Source organism: Lytechinus pictus, chromosome 3, assembly GCF_037042905.1.
Source record: "Lytechinus pictus isolate F3 Inbred chromosome 3, Lp3.0, whole genome shotgun sequence".
In the NCBI taxonomy this organism is placed as follows: domain Eukaryota; kingdom Metazoa; phylum Echinodermata; class Echinoidea; order Temnopleuroida; family Toxopneustidae; genus Lytechinus; species Lytechinus pictus.
Window position 1 is genome coordinate 68,914,138 of NC_087247.1, and position 24,502 is coordinate 68,938,639.

At 38.4% G+C, this 24,502-nt stretch overlaps 1 protein-coding gene across 1 annotated transcript in view; it reads right to left on the minus strand.

The window, feature by feature from the left end:
• Positions 1 to 24,502, minus strand: part of LOC129255385 (uncharacterized) — a 53,544-nt gene that overhangs the window by 15,847 nt on the left and 13,195 nt on the right. Inside the window, exon 3 of the mRNA XM_064097636.1 lies at positions 15,055 to 21,589. Coding sequence (XP_063953706.1) covers positions 15,055 to 21,544 — 6,490 coding nt within the window. The 5' untranslated portion in view covers positions 21,545 to 21,589. The remainder of the gene's footprint in view (positions 1 to 15,054; positions 21,590 to 24,502) is intronic.

A 24,502-nucleotide genomic window follows, 5' to 3' on the forward strand; every position in this document is an offset into this window, starting at 1 on the left:
CTTAAAAAAATTATACACTGATATAATATTAGCAACGGTAAAGGAAAGACTATCCCGGCCCCAGCAAAGCACAATCACATCATCTTCCTTATCTTTTCTTTTAACTACCCTTTTCCCAACAACTTCTCTGGTTGAAAATAATCAGCAGTGCGCTGCCTGCATATAACTGGCGCCAATCAAGAATAATCAGCGCCACCTAAATCTAAATCGGCGCCGGACAAGAATAATCAGCGCCATATGGTTATAAATCGGCACCAATCAAGAAAAATCGGCACTGCCAGAGTCTTAACCGGCGCCGATCAAGGATAATCAGCGCCACCTAAATCTAAATCGGCACCGGACAAGAATAATCGGCGCCATCTGGTTATAAATCGGCGCCGGTAAAGAAAAATCGACGCTGCCCGAGTTCTTTACCGGCGCCGATCAAGGATAATCAGCGCCACCTAAATCTAAATCGGGGCCTGACACGAATTATCAGCGCCATCTGGTTATAAATTGGCGCTGCCTGAGTTCTTAACCGGCGCCGATCAAGGATAATCAGCTCCACCTAAATCTAAATCGGCGCCGGACAAGAATAATCAGCACCACCTGGTTAAAAATCGGCGCCTCCTGGTTCTATATCGGCGCCAGTCGATTATGAATTGCCGCTGCCTGAATCTTAAGTGACGTCGGTAAAAAAAATCAGCACTACTTGTATTAAATCGGCGCCGGTCAAGACAAATCGGTGCTGCCTGTCTTAACCGGCGCCACCTAAATTTAAATCGGCGCCGGTCAAGAATAATCAGCGTCCCCTGGTTCCAATAAATAGGCACCGGTAAAATAATGAAGAAGGGCCTATTGCCAACCAAATCTAGATCGGCGCCGGTCAAGAATGATCAGCGGCACCTGGTTATACATTTCATTGTTGAATGGTCATAACGAATAACAAAGCTTATCGCATGCCCTTACAGAGTGGACTGGGGCGGGGCAGTTGCCCACAGATGTCATGAAATCTTTAATTTGTTATTTAAAAAATCCCAGAATCATACAAAAGTGTAGAGCAAATCCTTTAATTTTGATCTTATTTTCCAATGCTTTAATAAAAAAAGGTCAGTCACTTTCTTCTTTGCACATTCCACATTGTGCCACCTCTATGGCCTTTAGTGTAAGACAGCTAAGTACTATCATGACTAGTGTTTTATAAAGATGATTTGATATTTTAGTCCAAAACTTTGCTAAAACCCGTTGCTAATACCGGGAGTGTATAATTACGCAACCAGACGCATATTCGTTAGACCTTAAACCACTAAATATCATTTTCAATGTATAAATACAGTTTGTCAATACCTTTGTTTTAACGTTTAAATGTTTACACCACAAAATTTGATTTATTTTCATCTTCCATTAAGTTAAATATTATTCATCTGATCACTAAGGAAGAAGTTTAAAAAAAGATAACAGGAACTATTTCCAAAGCTCTGTCTTGAAGGATCTCTTTCTGAATTCAGGTCATAAGCATTATATCCAGTTTCATCAAAGTAATTAGATAGAAATTACTCATCATTACAAATTGCATTATATTTAGGGAAAAGCATCACAATATATATATATAAATACCAAATCTGTATATAGGCCTATACATCATGTACATGAAAATTGAATGATAATATATAAACCTGGATTGGTGATGTTTTCCAAATGATTCATGATGTAGTATCATTGTATATACAGAGGCGTCAATCCTGGGGGGGGGGGGGGCAGCGGGGGCGATCGCCCCACCAATGAAAATATTGGGGGGGCAAACATATCCTTTTGCCCCCCCAATAATTCTACATGTGCAAAAATAAAATAAGATGGTAATGTTACACAGAAATCTGCAAGCGAAATTGAGCTACACAACTCGTTCTTTATTTAAAATCATGCTCAAATTGTCCGCTTTTCAGATTGGAATATAAAAATTTTCAGCTCGCGCTTCGCGCTCGCATCATTTCTGTAGCAAAACCCCATACTTTTCATGATTAAATAGGTGAATAGAATGTCCCGTTTTCAGTTCTAAACCTCAAAAGAACTCCCGCTTCGATTTGCAATAATCTTTTGTTGGATATAATCCTGTTCTTTACTACAAACTTCCATTAAACTTTTTTTTCAGATCGAAATATCAAAATTTTAAGCTCGCGCTTTGCGCTCGCATCTATTGTTTTTTTAGATACCCATCTTCATCATTGGTACCAAAAATGCTTAGAATATCAAGCTTTCTGGTCAGAATATAAAGAAATTTCAGCTCGCCCTCGGCACTCGCATTATCTGTGTAGTGAGATATGTATCCTCCTCATGAGTTACTACAAACAGTCCTAAACAGGCACCTTTTTCCTGTTTTCAGGTCAGTATACTAAAAAATTTCAGCTCGCGCTCGCATTAATTTGTTGGTGAGATATGTCTCTATCTCATGAGTCATATAAATAAATAAATATATATATATATGCATATGTGTGCGTGTGTGAGTTTGTTTGTTTTGTGTGATCGAGCGCCTTTGGAAAATTGATTCATGATTTTGCCCCCCCCCCCAATCGGAAAAAAGGATCAACGCCCCTGTGTGTAATATATACAGTGCGTCCCACAAAAAACGAAACCGAGATTTATCTATGATTTATCATAACTTAATCGCAAATACATGTACAATAGACAAATGACCTACCATTTTAAAGCTTAGAATCTCCTCTTTCATCTGAAATTAATTAGATTATTTCTCATTCACGCATGAGTGAGCAAAAACAATTTGAAAAGGGGATACCAAAAAGTCACTTGGCGGGCCGTATCTGGGTTTTAAAAAGAAAACCACATTTTAAAAAAGTTCAATATCTGCTCTTTAATTTGATACCTCAATTACAGAAAATGGTCAAGAAATAACAAAGTTCTGATTATTTGAAATAAGGCTTGAATTTCAATAATTTCATAAAATGAAGAGGTTTTACAGGCTAGCATTCAAACTCACTCGACACTCCGTTTTGTTGACGATCAGCCATGCATTAAGTCTGTTACCATGCGATAGCTTCAGTGGGAAACCGGAGAAAACACGTTTATTTAATGAAATTATGGAAATACAAGCATTGTTTCGAGGGATCATAACTTTTTTACTACTTGACCATTTTCTGTGATTTAGGTATCAAAGAAAAAAGATATTGAACTTTTTAGTCATGTGATTTTCTTTTTGAAATTCAGATACCCCCCGCCAAATGAGTTTTTGGCATCCTTTCTTCGAATTGTTTTTGCTCAATCATGCGTGAATGAGGAATAATCTAAGTAATACCAGATGAAAGAGGAGATTCTAAGCTTTACATTGGTAGGTCATTTGTCTATTTTATTTATGATTAAGTTATGATAAATCATCGCTAAATCTTGGTTTCGTTTTTTCTGGGACACACGGTATAGTTAAAAAATCTCAATTAATATACAAAAGTATTGGCCTCATCGCAATAAAAGGGTTAGTACACGAGATTTTGAAATTGCACATAACATGCATAATTTGTGTTACTTTTTGCTTGTTTCTTTCTTTAATAAGTTTTTCAATCTCTCTCTATATATGTTTTAGAAAGATTATATGTTTAAGGCACAAGAGATTAAATCCCTCTTGCGTGCGAACAGGCTCTGAACGGGGATTAAAAGAGTAGACAATAGACCCGTTCGTTCAAGTTCATTCATGTTCAGAATCCTACTAAAAGAGTGAGCCGAGAAGAGTACTGATTTTCATTGTCTTCTCGCACAAAAGGGGGTGTCACTGAATGGCAAAGCGAACGGTCGGATTATTAATGAATGAATACATGCGAACATGGGGATTAATTCAAGCCTTGATAGAGATTTCTTACTACAACGCTGGGCATTTCCCGACTAAAAAGGGATGATCAAACTTTGAGCATTTCTTAAGTTGGACGAACAAACACGCGTCCTTGTATTTATTCATTCATATTGAAAGTTTATTATCAACCTTCCCCTTTTTAATTTCGACGGGCGTATTTTTTAATTTATAACCATTTTGACATTCAATACAGATCGTTAGTCGAGAATTTTAAGACATTTCCCGTGTATGAAGGAATGTCCAAACTTTGCGCTTTTTTATTTTGACGGACAATATTTTTAAATTTATATTGAAAGTCAATAAATCAAACATTCCTTACAAATCGTCTAACAATAATTTAAAGACATTTCTCGAGTTAGAAGGGATGTCCAAACTTTGCGCTTTTTAATTCTGACGAACGTATTTCATTTAATTAAAAGTTGATAATCAGACAACTTAACAATGTCGGCGCTATCTCTCCGACACCAGGTCCGGCGTGAAAGTCGTCCGCTAGTTTATCCTTGACATTTTTCTTCCCATGGTCATCCTTTATTTCATACCCTGACATCGTTTACGTGATCATAAAAAAGGTTCTGACTTTTGACAACTGAACGATGTCGGCGCTATCTCTCCGATATCAGATCAGGCGCGGAGGTCGTCCGCTAGTTTATCCTTGATATTTTTCTTCCCGTGGTCATCCTTTATTTCATACCCTGACATCGTTTACGTGATCATAAAATAGGTTCTGACGTCAGACAACTTAACGATGTCGGCGCTATCTCTCCGATAACAGATCAGGCGCGGAGGTCGTCCGCTAGTTTATCCTTGATATTTTTCTTCCCGTGGTCATCTTTTATTTTATACCCTGACATCGTTTACATCATGAAATAGGTTCTGACGTCGGACAACTTAACGATGTCGGCACTATCTCTCCGACATCAGATCCGGCGCGGAGGTCGTCCGCTAGTTTATCCTTGATATTTTTCTTCCCGTGGTCATCCTTTATTTCATACCCTGACATCGTTTACGTGATCTTAAAATAGGTTCTGATGTCAGACAACTTAACGATGTCAACGCTATCTCTCCCACATCAGATAAGGCGCGGAGGTCGTCTGCTAGTTTATCCTTGACATTTTTCTTCCCGTGGTCATCCTTTATTTCATACCCTGACATCGTTTACGTGATCATAAATAGGTTCTGACGTCAGACAACTTAAATATGTCAGCGCTATCTCCACGACATCGGAACAGGCGCGGAGGTCGTCCGCTATTTTATCCTTGATATTTTTCTTCCCATGGTAACCATTTATTTCACACCCTAACATCGTTTACATGATCATAAAATAGGTTCTGACGTCAGAGAACTTCACGATGTTGGCGCTATCTCTCCGACATTAGATCAGGCGCGGAGGTCATCCGCTAGTTTATCCTTGATATTTTTCTTCCCTTGGTCATCCTTTATTTCATACCCTGACATCGTTTACGTGATCATAAAATAGATTCTGACGTCAGACAACTAAACGAGAGTGGGAGGAAAGTCAATAGTTGGAGAGATAGAACAAGAGAAAGATATATATAGAGAGAGAGAGGGGGGGATAGCGACTTCTGCGCTTGATGTCGGAGAGATAGTGCCAATCGACATCGTTTTCTGACGTCAGAACCTATTTTATGATCATGCAAACGATGTTAGGGTGTGAAATAAATGATTACCAGGGGAAGAAAAAATATCAAGGAGAAAATAGCGGACAACCTCCGCGCCTTATCTGATGTCGAAGAGATAGCGCCGACATCGTTAAGTTCTCTGACGATTAACTTTTAATTAAATGAAATACGTTCGTCAAAATCAAAAAGCGCAAAGTTTGAACATCCCTTCTGACTCGAGAAATGTCTTAAAATTATTGTTAGACGATTTGTAACGAATGTCAAATTTATTGACTTTCAATATAACTGAAAAAAAATATATATATATCGTCCGCCAAAATTAAAAAGCGCAAAGTTTGGACATCCCTTCATACACGGGAAATTTCTTATCATGAGCGCAAAATATCTGTAATTGATCACCTTTTAACAACAAGTGGAATGCCTCTGGCCGTCTCACCTGCATCACGCGATTCAATATAGCAGCAGTGCTGATTTTGAAAACTACTATAACTCGCACAAGATGTTCAGTGATACTTGGTTACTCGTATTTCCACGTTTTATGAACTAGACCAATACACTTATAGAGATATGATGGCAATTCAACAAATACCCCCAACGTGGCCAAAGTTCTTTGACCTTACATGACCTTTGACCTTGATCATGTGACCTGTAACTCGCACAGGATGTTCAGTGATACTTGATTACTCTTATGTCCAAGTTTTATGAACTAGACCAACACACTTTCAAATTTATGGCTGTAATTCAACAAATACCCCAATTTGGCCAAAGTTCATTGACCCTAAATGACCTTTGACCATGATCATGTGACCTGAAACTTGCACAGGATGTTCAGTAATACTTGATTACTATTATGTCCAAGTTTCATGAATCAGATCCATAAACTTTCAAAGTTATGATGGTAATTCAACAGATACCCCCAATTCGGCCAAAGTTCATTGACCCTAAATGACCTTTGACCTTGGTCATGTGACGTGAAACTCATGCAGGATGTTCAGTGATACTTGATTAACCTTATGTATAAGTTTCATGAACTAGGTCCATATATTTTCTAAGTTATGATGACATTTCAAAAACTTAACCTTAGGTTAAGATTTTGATGTTGATTCCCCAACATGGTCTAAGTTCATTGACCCTAAATGACCTTTGACCTTGGTCATGTGACATGAAACTCAGGCAGGATGTTCAGTAATACTTGATTAACCTTATGGCCAAGTTTCATGAACTAGGTCCATATACTTTTTAAGTTATGCTGTCATTTCAAAAACTTCACCTCAGGTTAAGATTTGGTGTTGACGCCGCCGCCGCCGTCGGAAAAGCGGCGCCTACATGTATAGTCTCACTCTACTATGCAGGTGAGACAAAAATGGAGAAATACGTCCGTCAAAATTAAAATGCGGAAAGTTTTGACTCAGGATGTTTCTTAAAATGATCGCCAAACGATCTGCAATGAATCTCAAATCCATACATCGGCAAACTGCTTTTTTTTCCGTCACATTGATCACTTGGGGAAAATCCCCCTGGACCCGGCTGTAGCTGTTTCTAGCTGAGCAGAACCATTCTCCGTTCTGAATGGAGTACTTAAGGACGTTCCACAGTTAAAATGAATTCCATGTCATTTTCACCAAATTTTGCAGAGAGTTACTTTGGTATCTATGCATTATGAAAATGCAAAAAATAACATAGGTTCATGTGCTTATTTTTTTTCTACGGGTCTTCAAAGTCGCCGTATTTGAATGATATGCAATCTTGCGCAATCAAGAGAATTATGCCTCTCTTAGACCTCACGAATTCACCAAATGAGTGTAAATCATCTTTACTCAGTAGATACCACCTCAAACTTCATCAAATTTTCAAGACATATAACAAAGTGTATACAAAAGAAAGAGAAAGTCTTTTAATTGGTAGAACTATATCTATTTTGGAGTCAGCAGCGCCCTCATTTGGCAAGAATGGTGCAAAAACTCGGAAAAAACAAATCTTCAAAGACGTGAATCTACTCAAAAATTAAAAAAGTATTTTGTAAGCTGCACTTTTTTCAAAATCCATGTCATTTTCATCAAATTCGGCTAAATTGTAGAGGAATGCATATCGAAGGTGTAGGGAAGTTAAAAATATGGATTCCATGTGCTCGTTTTTTAACTATGAGTGTTCAAAGTGATGCGAGTTGGCATGAAAATCGCCCAAATGCGCCCAAAACGTGCAAAAGTCTAATAATGCCGTCTAAAATGCGAATGGTTCCGTAGTTTTGCCCCCAAACATTCAAAATCCATGTCATTTTCATCATTCTCTCCAGATTTGTAGAAGAATATATTCTGAAGACATAAAAATATTAAAAATATAGGGTCCATGTGCTCGTTTTTTAACTATGAGTGTTCAAAGTGATGCGAGTTGGCATAAAAATCGCCCAAATGCGCCCAAAACGTGCAAAAGTCTAATAATGCCGTCTAAAATGCGAATGGTTCCATATTTCGCTCCAAAACATTCAAAATCCTTGTCATTTTCATCATACTCTCTAGATTTGTAAAGGAATATATTCTAAAGACATTAAAATATTAAAAATATGGGGTCCATGCGCTCGTTTTCAAATTATCAGTGTCCAAAGTGTTGCGAGTTGGCTTTAAACAGTCTATAATGCGCCTAAAACGGGCAAAAGTCTAATACCGTCCAAAATGTCTAAAATATGAATGGTTCCTTAGTCCTGCTCCCAAACATTCAAAATCCATGTCATTTTCATCATACTCTCTAGATTTGTAGAAAAATATATTCTAAAGAAGTTAAGACATTACAAATTTGGGGTCCATGTGCTCGTTTTCAAATTATCAGTGTCCAAAGTATTGCGCGTTGGCTTGAAACAGCCCAAAATGCACCGAAAACAAGCAAAAGTCTGTTAATACCGTCTAAAATGCGAGTGGTTCCGTGGTCTTGCTCCCAAACATTGAAAATCCATGTCGTTTTCATCATACTTTGCACATAGATACTTTAGCACCTGAATATTCCAAATATGCACAAATTAACATCGGTCCATGTGCTTGATTTTTTGCTATAGAGCTTAAAAGTTAACCCAAAATGGATGATGTTCTTAAGAATTGCGCATCCAAAAGAATTCGGCATTTTTAGACCTCACAAGATCACAACATTGAGATTAAAGCCCTATTAATCAGTCAAAATCTATGAAAATTTCGTCAAATTTTGCAATATGATTAATAATTGTATCCGTAAGATGGATAATCTATCGATTGCTGTCAATTGCTTGCTCATTTAAGTCTAACAACACTCTCAGTTCTTAGGAATTGCGGGAAAGATATAACCTCAAAAATGTCAAATTTCAATAACAAACTTGAGAAGTAAATGCTGCACTTTATTCAAAATCCATGTCATTTTCACCAAACTTTGCAAAGTTGTTCAGGAAGGTATACCTAAGAGGTGCAAACATTAAAAAATATGGGTTCATGTGCTTGTTTTGAAACTATCAGCACTCTTATTAGAGCAAATTTGCTTCTTAAAACACCCGAAAACGCGCCAAAAGCAGTATCTGTGAGGAAAAATTCTGAACCACTTTTCCATTTATTCATACTCGGGGGTCATAATCATCATACTTTGCAGCACTACAGAGAAACTATTTTGAAATTGTAGAGGAATTAAAAAAAATGGTCCATGGAATAATTCCAGTTCATTAGCTTCATAAAATAACACATCAGATCTGCAGTTAATATAGATAAGGAGAAAAATCAGCTCACATTACCTACAGCTGATTAAATCACAAGTTCATCCATTGTGACGTCAGCGCGCAGAGTGTAAAATATGCGCAGATCATGATGCGCACAAACATAACTGTGGAACGTCCTTAAGCGCTTTCTATTGACTCCTTTGTTAAAGGAGAATAAAACTCTTGGAGCAAGTTGGCTTTTGTGAAAGCAGAAAAATCAAAGAATAAGATCAACAAAAGTTTGACTAAAACAGGACTAGCAATAGAAGAGTTATGAGCATTTGAATGTCGAGATCACTAATGCTATGGAGATCCTCCTATTGGCAATGCGACCAAGATCTATGATGTCACAGATGAACAACTCTCCCCTTTTGGACACTGAAAATATACCCCAAAACATCTCTTTTTGCTCATTCTAATCATATGACAAACGATTCATCAATGATATAATGTTGTGAAACCTCTGTACTTGTCCTCTCATAAAGAGAACACCTCACCTTGTGATAGACTCTATAAAAGTGAGAATATAAGTGAAATAAGTACTAAAGTAATGAGGGAGTTGTACGTGTGTGACATCACAGATCTTGGTCGCATTGCCAATGGGAAGATCTACATGGCATTAGTGATCTCAATATTCAAATGCTCATAACTTTCTTATTATTCATTCAATCTTCCTCAAACTTTCAACAATATGTTTCTTTGATTTTTCTCTTTGATATGGATTCAGCTGGTTTCAAGGGTTTCATTCTCCTTTAATAGTAATCCTTGCGTTCAGTGGTATCCTGAACAGAGTACTTCAGCGCTTTCTATTGACTTCTTTATTAACAGTAATCCTCGCGTTCGGATGTATGCAGGGGGCACTACGAACCCATTCGTTATGGGGATTAGCAAGACAATAGAGCATTCCGAACGCATGCGAACTTAAGTGATATTAAATCTCTTGTGCCTACATTGATGTATATTTTCTGTTATAATGAGATATGTTTAAGTGGATTTCAGGGAATGGTCGTACGCAGCAAGGGGGAGGGGGGGGGGGGGGCAAATTCCCGATCAGCTGTTGTGAAAACACATTTTTTTCCTTAACATTTCATGAAAACTATGAAAATGGTGCAAATGTGAGATGTGCACCAAATACTATTACACTTGTAAAAACAAAAATAATCGCCCCATTGAGCAGATCGGTCCGTTTACTCTATCGTTTTTATTTTATTTTTTTAAATAAGTTCGAGTATTGCCCCCCCGGAAATATTATCTGCGTGTGGTCATGCAAAATGGCATGACTGGAAATCCTACATTTTGAAGAGCATTTAACAGGGTCAGACTTTACCCCTTTTTCAACATTTTCTTTTATGGCGCCGGTGAAGTGCAAAAATTTGTGCGCCGCTCGGCAGTGCGCCCCCCCTTTCACCAAAAGCTGGATCCGCCTATGTAAATATACCTTCATTACTAGGTTAAGATGTGTCAAAATATTAAATAATTTGTTTTTGTCTTTTGGAGGCTATGATAGCTTTTCCACGACCATGCTGGTAACTGACATTACACTTAATTTGCCATAGAGATAACACATGTATAGAATGTAAAATGTGTGGAATCATTGCATTGTATCTTCTGTGCAGGGCTTCACATGAAAGTGATCTTGATGTGGAAGTATACCCGAGTTTCTAGGAACATTTCAATGAGAAAAAAAAAAAAATTTCTTTAACGCCTTTGTTTGATTTGAACATTTTATTATTACTTGTCGGTAACTGATATTACACATTAACATTTACCAGTGCTATATGATTTTCAAAGGCATAATTTATTGGTACTTATATGTAAGGCTTTTTAAAATCCTAAAAGTTTCATAATACTTCATATTCTAAATTATCAAAAGATAAGAAATGTATGTTTTACTTACTCGGGAGGGGGGGGGGGGGTCATAGCAGCTACATGTACATGTATTCCTATAGTAATTTAATATTGCATTGACTGTACACATGGATTTTTCTGACTATACACCCATTTACATATATTCATCAGTTTTATATTGACATTTTAAACCTTTTCCTTTTCCAACCTCCCTCTCCCCTCCAAAAAGGCAAAATGAATAAGGGTCTCCTCCCCTAGGCTACCCCTCCCCCAAATCTCATGCAGCCATGCAGTTTAATTGATTTATATTCTGGTCAGTGCAAGCAATGCTTGTTCATATCTGTCGATTTCAATTTTCTTCATAATTTGTTTAATCATTCTTTCTGCTATTTTCTTTTTTAAGCTGTCAACAAAAAATAAACTCCAGCTTCCAAACTGAAACTGAACTATTTGTAAATTAAAAAAAGACAGATTTAGTAGATCCATGCAGTCTTGTAAACCTAAACAAAAATTGTATCACACATCTACACTACTAATGGGTATAAAAACCAGGAATTTACTTTTAGCCCGGCAAAGCTCAAAAGAATCCTAGAAACTAAAAAAAGGGGCACTGGAAACCCCAATTCATTAGTCTGCTGTGCAAACCCTTCATTGGAGTAAAGGGTCTGAATTGCAGCCTACTCATGCGTTGTGTACTGAAGGCCCTCGGGTTTTGTATGTGCTAGTCTTTGCGTGGAGACACACTTGTTGATAAAAGTTTTATCAGGGTCTGTGCCTGCAGACTACCCATTCATCGCAATGTTAAGCTTATCAAATGTTGTAGATTTAGGCAATAGGTTGGAAAAAAGTACACCCCTCCCCCCGAAAACAGAAAAAAAAAGAAAAAAAAATTTGCCTGATCTACAAACAATTAGGTAAGTGCATGTACATATGCAAAACAATTTCACAGAATTTTTTTGCATGATGGGAATGCAACTTCCTTCATAATTTTATATAATATTCCTTGTGAACTATAACTTTTAAAGTCAATAGCAAGCTCCTTCAATAACAAGTATACAATATTTCTTCACCATAAAATTGATCACATTTGCATTTCACTATTGGTACCCAACGTTTTATCATGGTAACTGACATTAGATCTCGGTAACTGACATTACATTTTTCACATGGTAACTGACGTTACACATATTTAATGGTACCCTATGGCTTGATTGTTAATTGATTATCTTTAATATTGGTGTAGAAGGGAGGGGTGTTACCTAAGGAGAAAATCTACCAAGTTTCATATAATATATCCTCTTTTCTTGGAAATGAGAAAAAAAGTTCATGTTTTTCGTAACTGACGTTACATACCACATCACATACTTCATCATTTTTATCATATAGATGAATTACTGGTGTTTCTTTCTATGGGATTTTATAAAGTGTTATAAAAGCAAGCTAAATCACAGGGGAAAACATCATGATCAAACCTGTTCTTAAAAAATCTGTCAAAACAAAATATGTATCAATATACCATTTACAACACTAATATGTATCCATACTTTGGCAGCCATTTTGAAATAACAAATGGCTGCCAGAGTCGGAAAAAAAATTGTCCCAGAAACTTCAGGTCTTGTATTATTAAACAAGGCAAAAGCGATTTTGTGTCTCGCCCACTTATGAAAATAACCAGAAATATCGTGATTTGCAAAGGCACGCAACAGAATTGTATCAAAACTTCATTGTGAAATGACTGGGATAGAATAACACTTGTCATAAGAGCCTTAAGTACGTAAACTTTAATGTTGACCTGAAAATGACCTTTGACCTTACCATGTGACCTACGACAGCAGCATAACATGCAGGCCCTCCAAGTCCATATACCATCCAAGTTTGGTTGAAAAGTGACTTATGGTTGCGGAGTAATGTGTCATAAGGTTTGTGACGGACAGACGACAGACAACATTTGGATCCCTAAGTCTCGCCTTCACCTCTGGTATCGTGAGTATGGGTAGCTAATACCCCCATCTCACTAGATGGCGATTCCACTGCGATCGTCAAAAATCGACAAAGCGTGGTATAACGTAGCTTGATCGTGCCTTGATCTTTTAAATCTTCTCCGTCGTACCTTGATCTTTTCTGAAGCGGCAAGGATCGCCACCATCTTTATGGTCGCCACAAAATTTTGAACATGTTCAAAACTTACGTAGCGAGATCGCGGAGGTGCTAAAGCGCATCACAATCGAGTCATGAGCATATTACAAACGACATATTCGTAGCTGTAACGGAGCCCCAACGCATAAAGCGTAGTATAAGCGCATTAAAAGCGGCACCGATCGCCCGTGGTTTTCAGGCCCGTTCCCAAGACAATTCTGCTACGCTGCTTCCGTTTACAAGGCGACTGCCTTGCGCTCGACACGCTTCACACAGCTTCCACCACGACGCTTCCTTCTTTGGGTGGCATGTGGCACACGTTCTCAGCCCGCTACAGGCGTTCGCGTTGCGCTTTTGCTGCGCCGCTGATGACTGGGCAGCGATTGCGCAACAACCGTCCGCGCTGCTATAAAACGCCGTGCCGATGGTGGCGGATTATCATATTTGCAACAGATTACGAGGCGATACCACGGCGTTTTCAAACATACCTCCCAGAAAAAGGACCAGAAAGGGGAAAGCTGCCCAAGCTACCCCTCTTAGGCCGGCAGTCGAAGAGGAAGATCAAGGGGTTATGGTGGTGGTAGAGGAGGAGGAGGTATAGGAGGAAGAGGAGGGGGTACAGGAGGAGGATGAAAATCTTACTGCTGAGCCAGCTGGAAAGAGAAAAAAGACGCTCACATGTCTTGATGACGAAATGGGTTACCTCTGCAGAAATAAATAAATTGATTATGTTTTGAAAATAAATTGAATTCTAACCACAGTGACAGTAGACAACATCAAATTTTGTTAATGATTCGATCACTAATGTATTGATTGGGAAAGGCAAACTTTAGGGAGATTCTGGCATTGTGCCCCCTCCCCCTCCCTTTTTATGAGTGCTCTCACATCAGTAGACTACTTCTTGTCAGCAAATTTGAAAGGAATTTACCAAATATTTTTGAGTGACAAACTTTGTGGAAAAAATAAACAGAATATCAAAGCTTTTTATGCTCTTTTATGAAATTCTGGATGCATCCCTCATATTAACTATTAGGCTCATCGACATCTTTTGAATGAAATTTTAAAAATATTGTATATTATGACTTAGGTGACAGCCAGGATCGGACCCTGTATCTTTTTGGCCTCCTCCTTCTCCTGTCCTCGCATTCAACTTTTAACTGATGTTCTTTAAGAATGCCAAGATGTATAAGTCCAACCAAAATCTGGACATCCATGTTGGTCGGAGGTTGGCAATCGACTGAAAAATGTGTCATGTGCCGCGATTAGTATGCCGATTGCTTGAAATCGTTTCAAGAGCCCATCATGAACGTAACATAATCGCTTCATTCGTAGCACCACCGTACCGAGGTCCTAATTAGCGTATGAGCCTCGTTGTACGATCGCTTTGATCGCAGAAGCAGCGCATCACATCTGCCTCGAATCGTCGCAAGAAAGTGGCGTCGTCGTACTTTCAGCGTATTACCATCGCCTTCAGCGCAGGTCGGTCGCATAGAAGTTGCAGTGCAATCGTCTCGCAGGCTAAAAATAGAATTCGAGGAAGATTCTGCTACGATTTGCGGGATTTACACAGATCGCCATGGTCGCCACGATCGCCTTCCTAGTGAGATGGGGGTATAAACATCAGCCACGCCAGAAAGGGTATCAGCAGAGTAAGGTGCAGCTGACATGGATGGGCTTGAATCATAACAATAAGTGAGAATTTATTTCATATGACATGTACTCCTTGGTAAGCTTGATATCTGCCCATAATTCAGGGTGAGGGTCATGATTTTCCAAAGTAATTGAGGGTTTAAAGGGTTAATGGTAGTGGAAGCATTAGAAAGCCTTCTACTATTACCCATTACACACTTATCAATATACACTTTACAACCAAGAATAACTTATCAACTTACGAGCATTTTTCCTTTGTTCAGCAAGTTCCCTCTGATGTTCACAGAGAATGGTTTTCACTCGTTCTTGCTCTTTATTCATCCAATCTTTGACTCGCTGTAGATCTGTGTACCCTCCTTCTTGTGTCATTTGCATCCTCAAAAGGTTGGCTGTTGAATCAAGAACTTGCTTCATCCTTTCTCCTTCTGAAATCTGTTTGGATGCATTTCCTCCAATTGTAAGTAAGTATGCATGCTGTAGGACAAACATCCTTGACTTGCAGAATGGTGGGAAGCCTGCTTTTCCAGTGGCACTGCAGAAAGCCCGTTCATAGTCAGAGAACAGTACCTGAGACAGCCTGTTCAATTTCTCTGTCTTAGCCAATCCTACATCACTCAAAGAATCAACTGCTTCTTGCACTCTCCTGGGCTCATCTTCACCTATATTGTGGATTGGTAAATCAGCTATTTCACTAATGATTTTCTTGACCATTAATGTATCATGAAACTTTTGACCATATACTGCTGCTAACAACGCACCATGCGCACTCAGCTCCTCAGACGTCAGATCACAGACTGCTGGATTGTGCAAAGGACTATACCGATTAGCAGTAACAAACTGCAATAATTCCAAGACTACATAAAGCAAATGAGCTGATACTTTTTGCAGTCTCTCCACAAGTATTTCCCCCTCACTCATTTGTCGTGGCTTCTTACTTTGGTCTCCTCCAACATTCTCACAAGGTCGTTTCATACTCGCTTTCTTAACAATGGCTTGTTCAAGAGGAACAGGGGATATATGCGATTGAACTCTGGTCATAGTGGTATGGTCTTCAACAGTATGAGTACTAATCGCTCTTGGAACATGTGTTTCAACATGCGAAGGGGGAGTGTGAGATGAAGCAAGTATTGGAGTATGTGAAGATGAAGTTGCGCTGAAGTTAAGTGGATTCACAAGTACCCATGCAGGCATAGTGGTTGGCACCGCTATTTTGACTGAAGTAAATTCAACTTTCATGGAATGCTTGGTAGTTGGTGTTGTAATCTTAGAGGATGCAGTAGGATGTGAAGAAGACTTGGGAGTATGGTCAGAAGTCAGTGTAGATTTTGCTCTCTTATTATTACTTGGTGAGCATTCTTGAACTTGGTTCTGTCTGGTTACAGGAGAGGGGTCGTTAGGCTTACTTTTTACTTGACGAAGGATTGTGGCGTTTGCCACTTGTTGGTATAGCGAAAATGCATTTTGAACAGATGACTGAGGATTTGAGATGGTTGATGGAATGTGGGGCTTTACAGCCGATGCATGTTGAATGCATTGTTTTCCTTCATGCCTTTGGCAATTCTGCAACATAGAGAAGGAGGGTGTTAAAACCTGATCCCTTTGACTAGGGGGTAATTGATTATACCCTAGATGGACAATTCCTGGACAATGTGGATTAACTGCTGCCCCAGTTTCAATTCCATTGATTGGTTCTATTGGAAACTCCAAGCGTGGTTCAACTGCCTTTCCTGGAGATGGTGGCGGTACATTCACTGTACTGTATGCATAAGGCCGACCTGAAGATTTCCATTCCGATGATGCTGTTGAAACAGTGTTTGTGCTCGTCTGTACAGGGATTGACTGTACTGGTGCCACTGAAACAGCATTTTGGAGTTTTGGAGGAAGGATCAATCTTACAGTTGAAAATGAGGATTTCGGTTGTGTCAAATTGGTTGGTGGAATTCTTGAACTGCCAAGTTGGGGCATAGATGCAACTGGATTAACTGCTGGCTCAATATGATATACACTGATTGGTGCAACCTGATGCTTATTTAGCGGTTGAACTTTATCTCCTGATGTCTGTAATGGCACCTTCACAGAACTGTATGCAGTTTGCGTTCTTGCAGAATTACAGTCCAACGATGCTGAAACAGTTCTTGTGCTAGCCTGAACAGAAATTGATGGCAGTGGGGCCATTGAATCAATATTCTGGGGTGTCGAGGAAAGAGCCATTCCTAGTTTTGAAAATGCAGAACTCATTTGTGTGGAATTGGTTGGTACAGTGCTTAAACTGGTGAGTTGAGGCATTGCCACAACTGGCACATTGCTAATACCTGTTTGGACTTGTGTCATTGGAAGATTATATTGCAGAGTGGGAAGAAAAGGTGTTGTTGCCACTGGAACAATGTTAAAACCAGTCGGTAGTGGCAATGGTGGTACTGGATTTTGGACTGTGCTCACATTGGTACGTGAAAGAACAGATTCTGTCGATATATTTGGTACAGCCATTTCATCAATATATTGAGGACATGATTGCCTTGATGAACTTGCCATGTTGGGTGCACTGGCAGATGTCTGCTGCACTAGTGAACCAGAGGATTTTGAAGAAGTTGATCCTTGATATTTAGTATCAACCACCATTTTGATGAATTTCGGATGAGTTTCAAAAGTTTGAATTCTGGCAATTTTTTTAACTCTATCTGTGCCATTAGACTTTGTGGTTGGCAGTATCTGGTCACAACACTGTTTATCTACATTTCTATTCTCACTTGAGCTATCCTGGGTTCCAAAAAGCATGCGATGATTTCCGGAGAGTCTGGGCTTTTTCTTTGCGTTACTTCTTACATTTTCTGCTGATGGTCTTTTCGAATTCTGATGACAATAATTCATAAGAGCTTTCGCCGAATCAGCACCTTCAAACCCAAATCTTGGATTGGGAATAAGATCTATAACAGCAGAACCACCTTTCAAATCCACGATAGAGACAGTAGAATATTTTTTACTGCTGATATCACTATTTGCTTTTTTTCTGTCACATACTTCTGTCATTGGCCTATCTAAAATGGAGTCTACAATCTGAGAAGCAGCCACTTGTCTTACAGAGCGTTGTTCCTGTATTACTATTGCAGAATCATCTTCATTACCTTCAATCTGTGTACTTTCTAGTAAAACACCTTCTTTGTGAGTTGCTAATCTTTGATACCCATCATGTGGGTCTTTCTCGAGTCCATCAGATTTTGGTTGCATGTCTATCACCAGTTCACAAGACTTAGTTTTTGTATCTTTCACTGGTCCATCAGATTCTGCTTGTGCGTCTTTTACTGGTCCATCAGATTCTGTTTGTGGATTTTTTGATGGTCCATTAGATTCTGCATGTGTGTCTTTGACTAGTTGATCAGATTCTGCTGGTGGGTCTTTCAAGAGTTCATCAGATTCTGTTTGTGGATTTTTTGATGGTCCATCAGATTCTGCTTGTGTGTCTTTGACTAGTTGATCAGATTCTGCTGGCGGGTCTTTCAAGAGTTTATCAGATTCTGTTTGTCTGTCTCCCACTGGTCGATCAGATTTTGCTTGTAGGTTTATTATGAGTCCACCAGATTCTTCTTGTGTATTTATCACCAGTCCAGCAGATTCATACTCTCTGTCTATCACTAGTCCATCCCATTCTGATTGCGTGTCTATCATTCTTCCATCATATTCTGCTTGATTGTCTATCATCAATTCATCAGGTTCTGCCTGTGTATCTTTTAGTAGTCCATCAGATTCTGATTGTGTGTCTCTCACTTGTCGATCAGATTCTGCATGTGTGTTTATCACTAGTTCATCAGGTTTCGCCTGTGAATCTTTCCCTAGTTCATCCGATTCTGTCTGTGTGTCTCTCACTGGTCGATCAGATACTGCTTGTGGATCTATCATTAGTCTATCTGGTTCTTCATGTGTATCTATCACCAGTCCATCAGATTCATATTCTGTGTCTATCACTAGTCCATCAGATTCACATTCTGTGTCTATCACCTGTCCATCAGATTCTGCTTTGTTTTTCATTAGTCCATCCAATTCTGATTGTGTGCCCATCGCCAATTTATCAGATTTTGCTTGTGTGTCTTTCATTTGTCCATCAGATTTTGGTTGCATGTCTATCACTGGGTCATCAGATTCTGTTTGTGTGTCTTTCATTTGTACATCAGATTCTGCTTGTGAGTCTTTTACTGGTCCATCAGATTCTGTTTGTGTGACTTTTAAGCATCCATCAGATGAAGCTTGTGTGTCTTTCACTGGTCCATCAGATTTGTTATCTCTGTTTACCAATGGTCCATCAGATTTTGTCTGTGTGTTTAACAATTTTCCATCAAAGTTTCCTTGTGTGTCTATCACTTGTCCATCAGATTCTGCTTGTGTGTCTATTTGTACCTCAGATTTCCTTTGTGGATTCATAAATGCTGCACCAGAGTCTGAATGTAAAACTGGTATTTGAGATATACCATATTTGATCTGCTCGACTACACCAAGGGCACTTTCAATTTCCATTTGTTTAATTGGAATTTGTAAAGAATTGGATTCAGAGCATTCATCTGCATATGATGGCATCAGATTATCTTTAGTGACACCCACAACTGAATTTTCTGGCTCTGCTACCAAAAGTTTATTTCCAGATTTCAGTTCACATTGATCATCCATGCCAGGCACGTTATCAGATTCTTTGGTAGGTATCGCATCTGGAATTGCCCCAAAATCCTCATCTGAATTCAAGTCAGAAATAGGAACTGTATTTAATTCAGTCTCAGTTGTAGCTTGGATTTTATCTGATGCTGTCCCTCCTCTGAAATCAAATTTGGCCCGCTCATCAGAGTTGCATGGCACAGCAGACTTGGAGTCATTCATTGCAAATTGAGTCTCATTTATAATTCCAGGTTTGTATGCTTCTTCATGCTCTTCTGCAACAGATGCTGTATCACATTCCATGTAATCATCAACAATGCCTCCTCCAACAGATTCTCTATCTGAGGGTGCATTAATATCAAGTTCACGCTCATCATTTGTATTAGTTGCTACTACAGCATGACTGACCTTTTTATCAATTTCTAGTTCATCATCCAAAACTTGCGATATGCCAAATGATTCTGTCTCATCATCTGGAGAAAGTGATTTTGTACATTCAGGTTGGTCATCTGTAACACATGGTCTCACAGATGCTCCTTCTACCTTAGAAATTACTGTGGCATCATGGATTACTTGGTTATTGTTCTCAGCTTCTCTAATATCATTTGTAATGAAAGGTAAATCACACTCCATTGGTTCTTGTGCATTGAGATGTTTATCAGATCCCATTTTCTCTTCGACAGAGGAGGTTGGGTTGGATTTCATCTGGTTGTATAAACTGTGTGAACATTTCAAATCCATTCTCTCACCCCTGATGGGTGCTGTATTTGACTCTGTTTGGTGTTCTTCAATAGATGATTCAACTGACTCCATTTTTTCATCTGCTTTGTGTAGTGTCTCATATGCAATGCAGTCATCCATAGAATGAGTCATTTCTGCTCTGCTTGTCTCTGATTTCTGCACTGTATCTTTGATTATCTGGTAATCTTCAAAGCCTGCTAATTTATCACCTGTTTTCTCATCAATGTGTAATTGATCTGACTTTGTCTCTTCATCTGCATCATATGTTGTATCATGGACCATCTGATCATCTTCCATGTCAACAGCTGCATAGTCTCTATTCTCAGCAATGTTTGGCTCATCAGATCTGGTCTCTTCTACTGCAATCTGTGCTACATCACTGGAATTCTGGGTATTTAAATGATCATGATTAGTTGCTACATGCAATAAGTCTGCATTCTTGACAATACATACTTGATCTGAAATTGTCTCCTTGTTTGCAATATGTGTTGTATCATGGCAATCTTTTACTTGACAGTTAGTCTTTCCATCATCATCTCGCCTTGTTGTATCATGGACCACATCAGAGTGATCTTCATTACAGCCTATTTCCTCATCAGCAATAAGTAAGTCATCAGACAAAGATTTTTCATCAACAACTTGAGCTTCATCATGGTTTGTTGTCTCAAGGGCAATGACAGATTCATCAGATTTGGTGGGTTCATCTGCTATTTGTGCTCTATCATGGACTCTTTTTTCATCTCTTTTGTTAGCTTCTTCTGAATTTGCTTTCTCATCAACAATGTTTGGTTGATCAGTCTTGGTTAATTCATCTGCAATATATATATCTTTCATCTGTTCATCTATCACGTCACAAGCATCAGTATTCATGTTATCTGCACCCTTTGTGTGATAAACAATCTCTCTATCTGCATTCTGTGCTATATCATTGACCACAGAAGTCAGAGCTTCACTACGAGTTCCTTTGTCAGCAACAATGTCTGGTTGATCAGATTTGGTCTCTCTATCTGAAGCATGTGCTGTGACATTGACAATCTGATCATCTGCATGGTGGGTTTCATTAGATTTTGCTTTCCCATCAACTGGAGTAACTGTTTCATTAAAATCCATTTGGTCACGTGCAGAGGTGTCTGTATGAAATTCCATCTGTTGACCTGGTTTTGATTGCATCTGAACAGTAGCTGTGAGTGAGTGAGTTGATTCTATTTGGTCCTCATCTGGCTTTATTTTTTCCATATTAACGGCAGGATTTGCCGAATTGTCAAGACTTTCAGAAAACACTGGCAGAGGTATTGGGCTTCTAGGATGAGGTTCACTTGCTTGAAAGCAGCTTGACGACTCTGAACCATCCATTTTGGCAGGAAGCCTGTATTATCAACACGGGCAAAAACAGTCAATCTGCAAGGCAAAATTAAACAAAAATATTTTCAATTTACATTTTAATACAATAATTATTTCAAAAATACATGTAAATCAAGCATTCAAGAGGAATGCTCCAGGTATGTAACTAGTCTTATTTGCATTTCAAAATAAACAAGTGGAACGCCTCCGGCAGTCTCGCCTGCATTACGCGATTTAATATAGCAGCAGTGCTAACTTTGAAAACTACTATAAAATAATCATTCACAAAAACTCCGTTCATATAATGACATAATACCACGTTCATTGACCATAAATGACATTTGAACGGTGACTTAAGACTTGTCAACTACATCCATGTCCACATTTCAATCACTCTATCTATAAACTTTCGAAGTTATGATGGCAATTCAACAATTACCCCAACATGGCCTAAGTTTATTGACCTTAACTGACCTTTGACCTTGGTTTTGTGACCTGAAACTCACAGGGGATGTTCAGTGATACTTGATTACTCTTATATCCCAAGTTTTATGAACTAGATCCATAAACTTTCAGAGTTAGGATGGTAATTTAACAAATACCCCCAACACGGCCAAAGTTCATTGACCTTTAACTCGTACAGGATGTTCAGTGATACTTGATTACTCTTATGTCCAAGTTTTATTAACTAAATCCGTAAACTTTCAGAGTTAGGATGGTAATTTAACAAATACCCCCAACACGGCCAAAGTTCATTGACCTTAAATGACCATTGACCATGGTCATGTGACCTGAAACTCGCACATGATGTTTGCTAATACTTGATTAACCTTATGTCCAAGTTTCATGAACTAGATCCATAAATTTTCAAAGTTATGATAGTAATTCAACAAATACCCCCAACTTGACCAAAGTTCATTGACCCTAAATGACCTTTGACCTTGGTCACGTGACCTGAAACTCGAGCAGGATGTTCACTAATACTTGATTAACCTTATGCCCAAGTTACATGAACTAGGTCCATATACTTTCTAAGTTATGATGTCATTTCAAAAACTTAACCTTCGGTTAAGATTTTGAAAATAATTCTCCCAACATGGTCAAAGTTCATTGACCCTAAATGACCTTTGACCATGGTCATGTAACCTGAAACTCAGGCAGGATGTTTAGTAATACTTGATTAACCTTATGTCCAAGTTTCATAAACTAGGTCCAAAAATAGCAGTACATTTGTAACATTATATAAAGAACATTCTCTTTGTTTTTGTCAATAATGAATATACATGTAATCAAATCTGAATGTGAAAACATGCAACAGATACTTTACATGCCTTTTCTTTACAAACAACAAGCCTTAAGGAATAAGAAAATGTGTATTTCCATTTTTCATACAAGAAAACCCAAGTTCATTGATCTCAAATGACCCTTAAGGCCCCATCTTTCTTGGGCAGAATGAGCAAAAATCAAGCAGAATCAACAAGAATGGAAAATTAGAGGGAGATTTTGAATTTCCCAAACTAGAGTTCAAAATCGGTAAATTAACCAGGCCACTCATCACACACTGGTCACAATAGAGGTGGAGCAAGCCACAATGGAGTCAGATTAAAAATTTGTGCTATATTCTTGGATATTTGAGGGGCATTCTAAAAATTCCAACTGCAGTCTGAGTGCACTTGAAATATTCAGGCAAATTCTTGCGGCCATACCCAATGTTTTGGTCATGTTCAGAATTTTCGATAAGCAATTGAATGGTGTTCACAGTATATCTTTACAGCATACTGACAACATTCTAGCAGCATCATTAACAAGAGTGTCGCTAAGGCAAGCACATAATATGCCCGTCTGTAACACGGAAAATGGAGTTATTGGTCAAGCAAGAAAAGTGGAAGGTGGCGACTACACCTTTGACCTTCTGACCTCAAAATCAATAGAATTGCTAGGATCTATACTAGTATCATACACACCAAATTATATGAGCCTAGTTTAAGTTCAGCTTAAGTTAATGCGTTAACAAGGACTTCAGAAGGGTAAGATGAAAACATGTCACTGTGATCTTGACCTTTGACCTCAAAATCAATAGGCTTCCTGGGATCCATGCTAGTTAGTATCATACACACCAAATTATATGAGCCTAGGTAGTTAAAGTGAAGTTATCATGTTTACAAGGACTTCATAAGGGTAAGATAAAAATAGGACAATTCAAGCAAATAAACAGATTTGAAAATGAATTTTGACCGCATAATTCAGTCCTTCACGTTTATAATTTCGTGGAGCTCCTCAGAATCGCTCTCCTTGAGGAGCTCAAATCAATGTAATTCAATACATATATGCTAAATATGTAGATTTTTCTTAACACTGTAAATGCAGTAGCTGTGTATCTATTATTTAATCTGTTGGTGAAACTAGGCCTGGGTCATTACGTTTACAAAATATCGCGCTCCTGCTTATGCTAAGCTCACACCAACGGCGCTTTAAAGCGGCGGCAAAGCATAACAAAGCTTAATTAAAGCGTAAAGACCGTAATAGAGCATGAGAAAGCTTTGAGCATTCGGGACATTCGGCAAGAGCGCCAAAATTTTTAAAACTGTTTAAAAATTTGAAGCGATCTGTCACGGATTGCGTAAAGCGGGGAGAGCGTATTAAAGCTTATCAAAGCTTAACAAAGTCGTAGGAAAGCTTAACAGAGTTTAAGAGAGCTTGGTTAAAAGCGGTGACCCCACTTTGTACACTCTCACATATAAAATTGATTTTCTTACTAATTTTTAAATTAGTAAGAAAATCAATTTGTAATAATTTGTAATAATCAATTTAACAAAAAATTCGTATTTTAAAGATCTTTTATCGCACATATCTAAATTTCAAATTCTGCAACTTGATTCCTTTAAATTTCCCCTCCTGATTTACAATAGTAGTATTATCTGATTTTTCATGGGTAAAAAATCAATAAAGTCTGTATTTATATTTTACAAG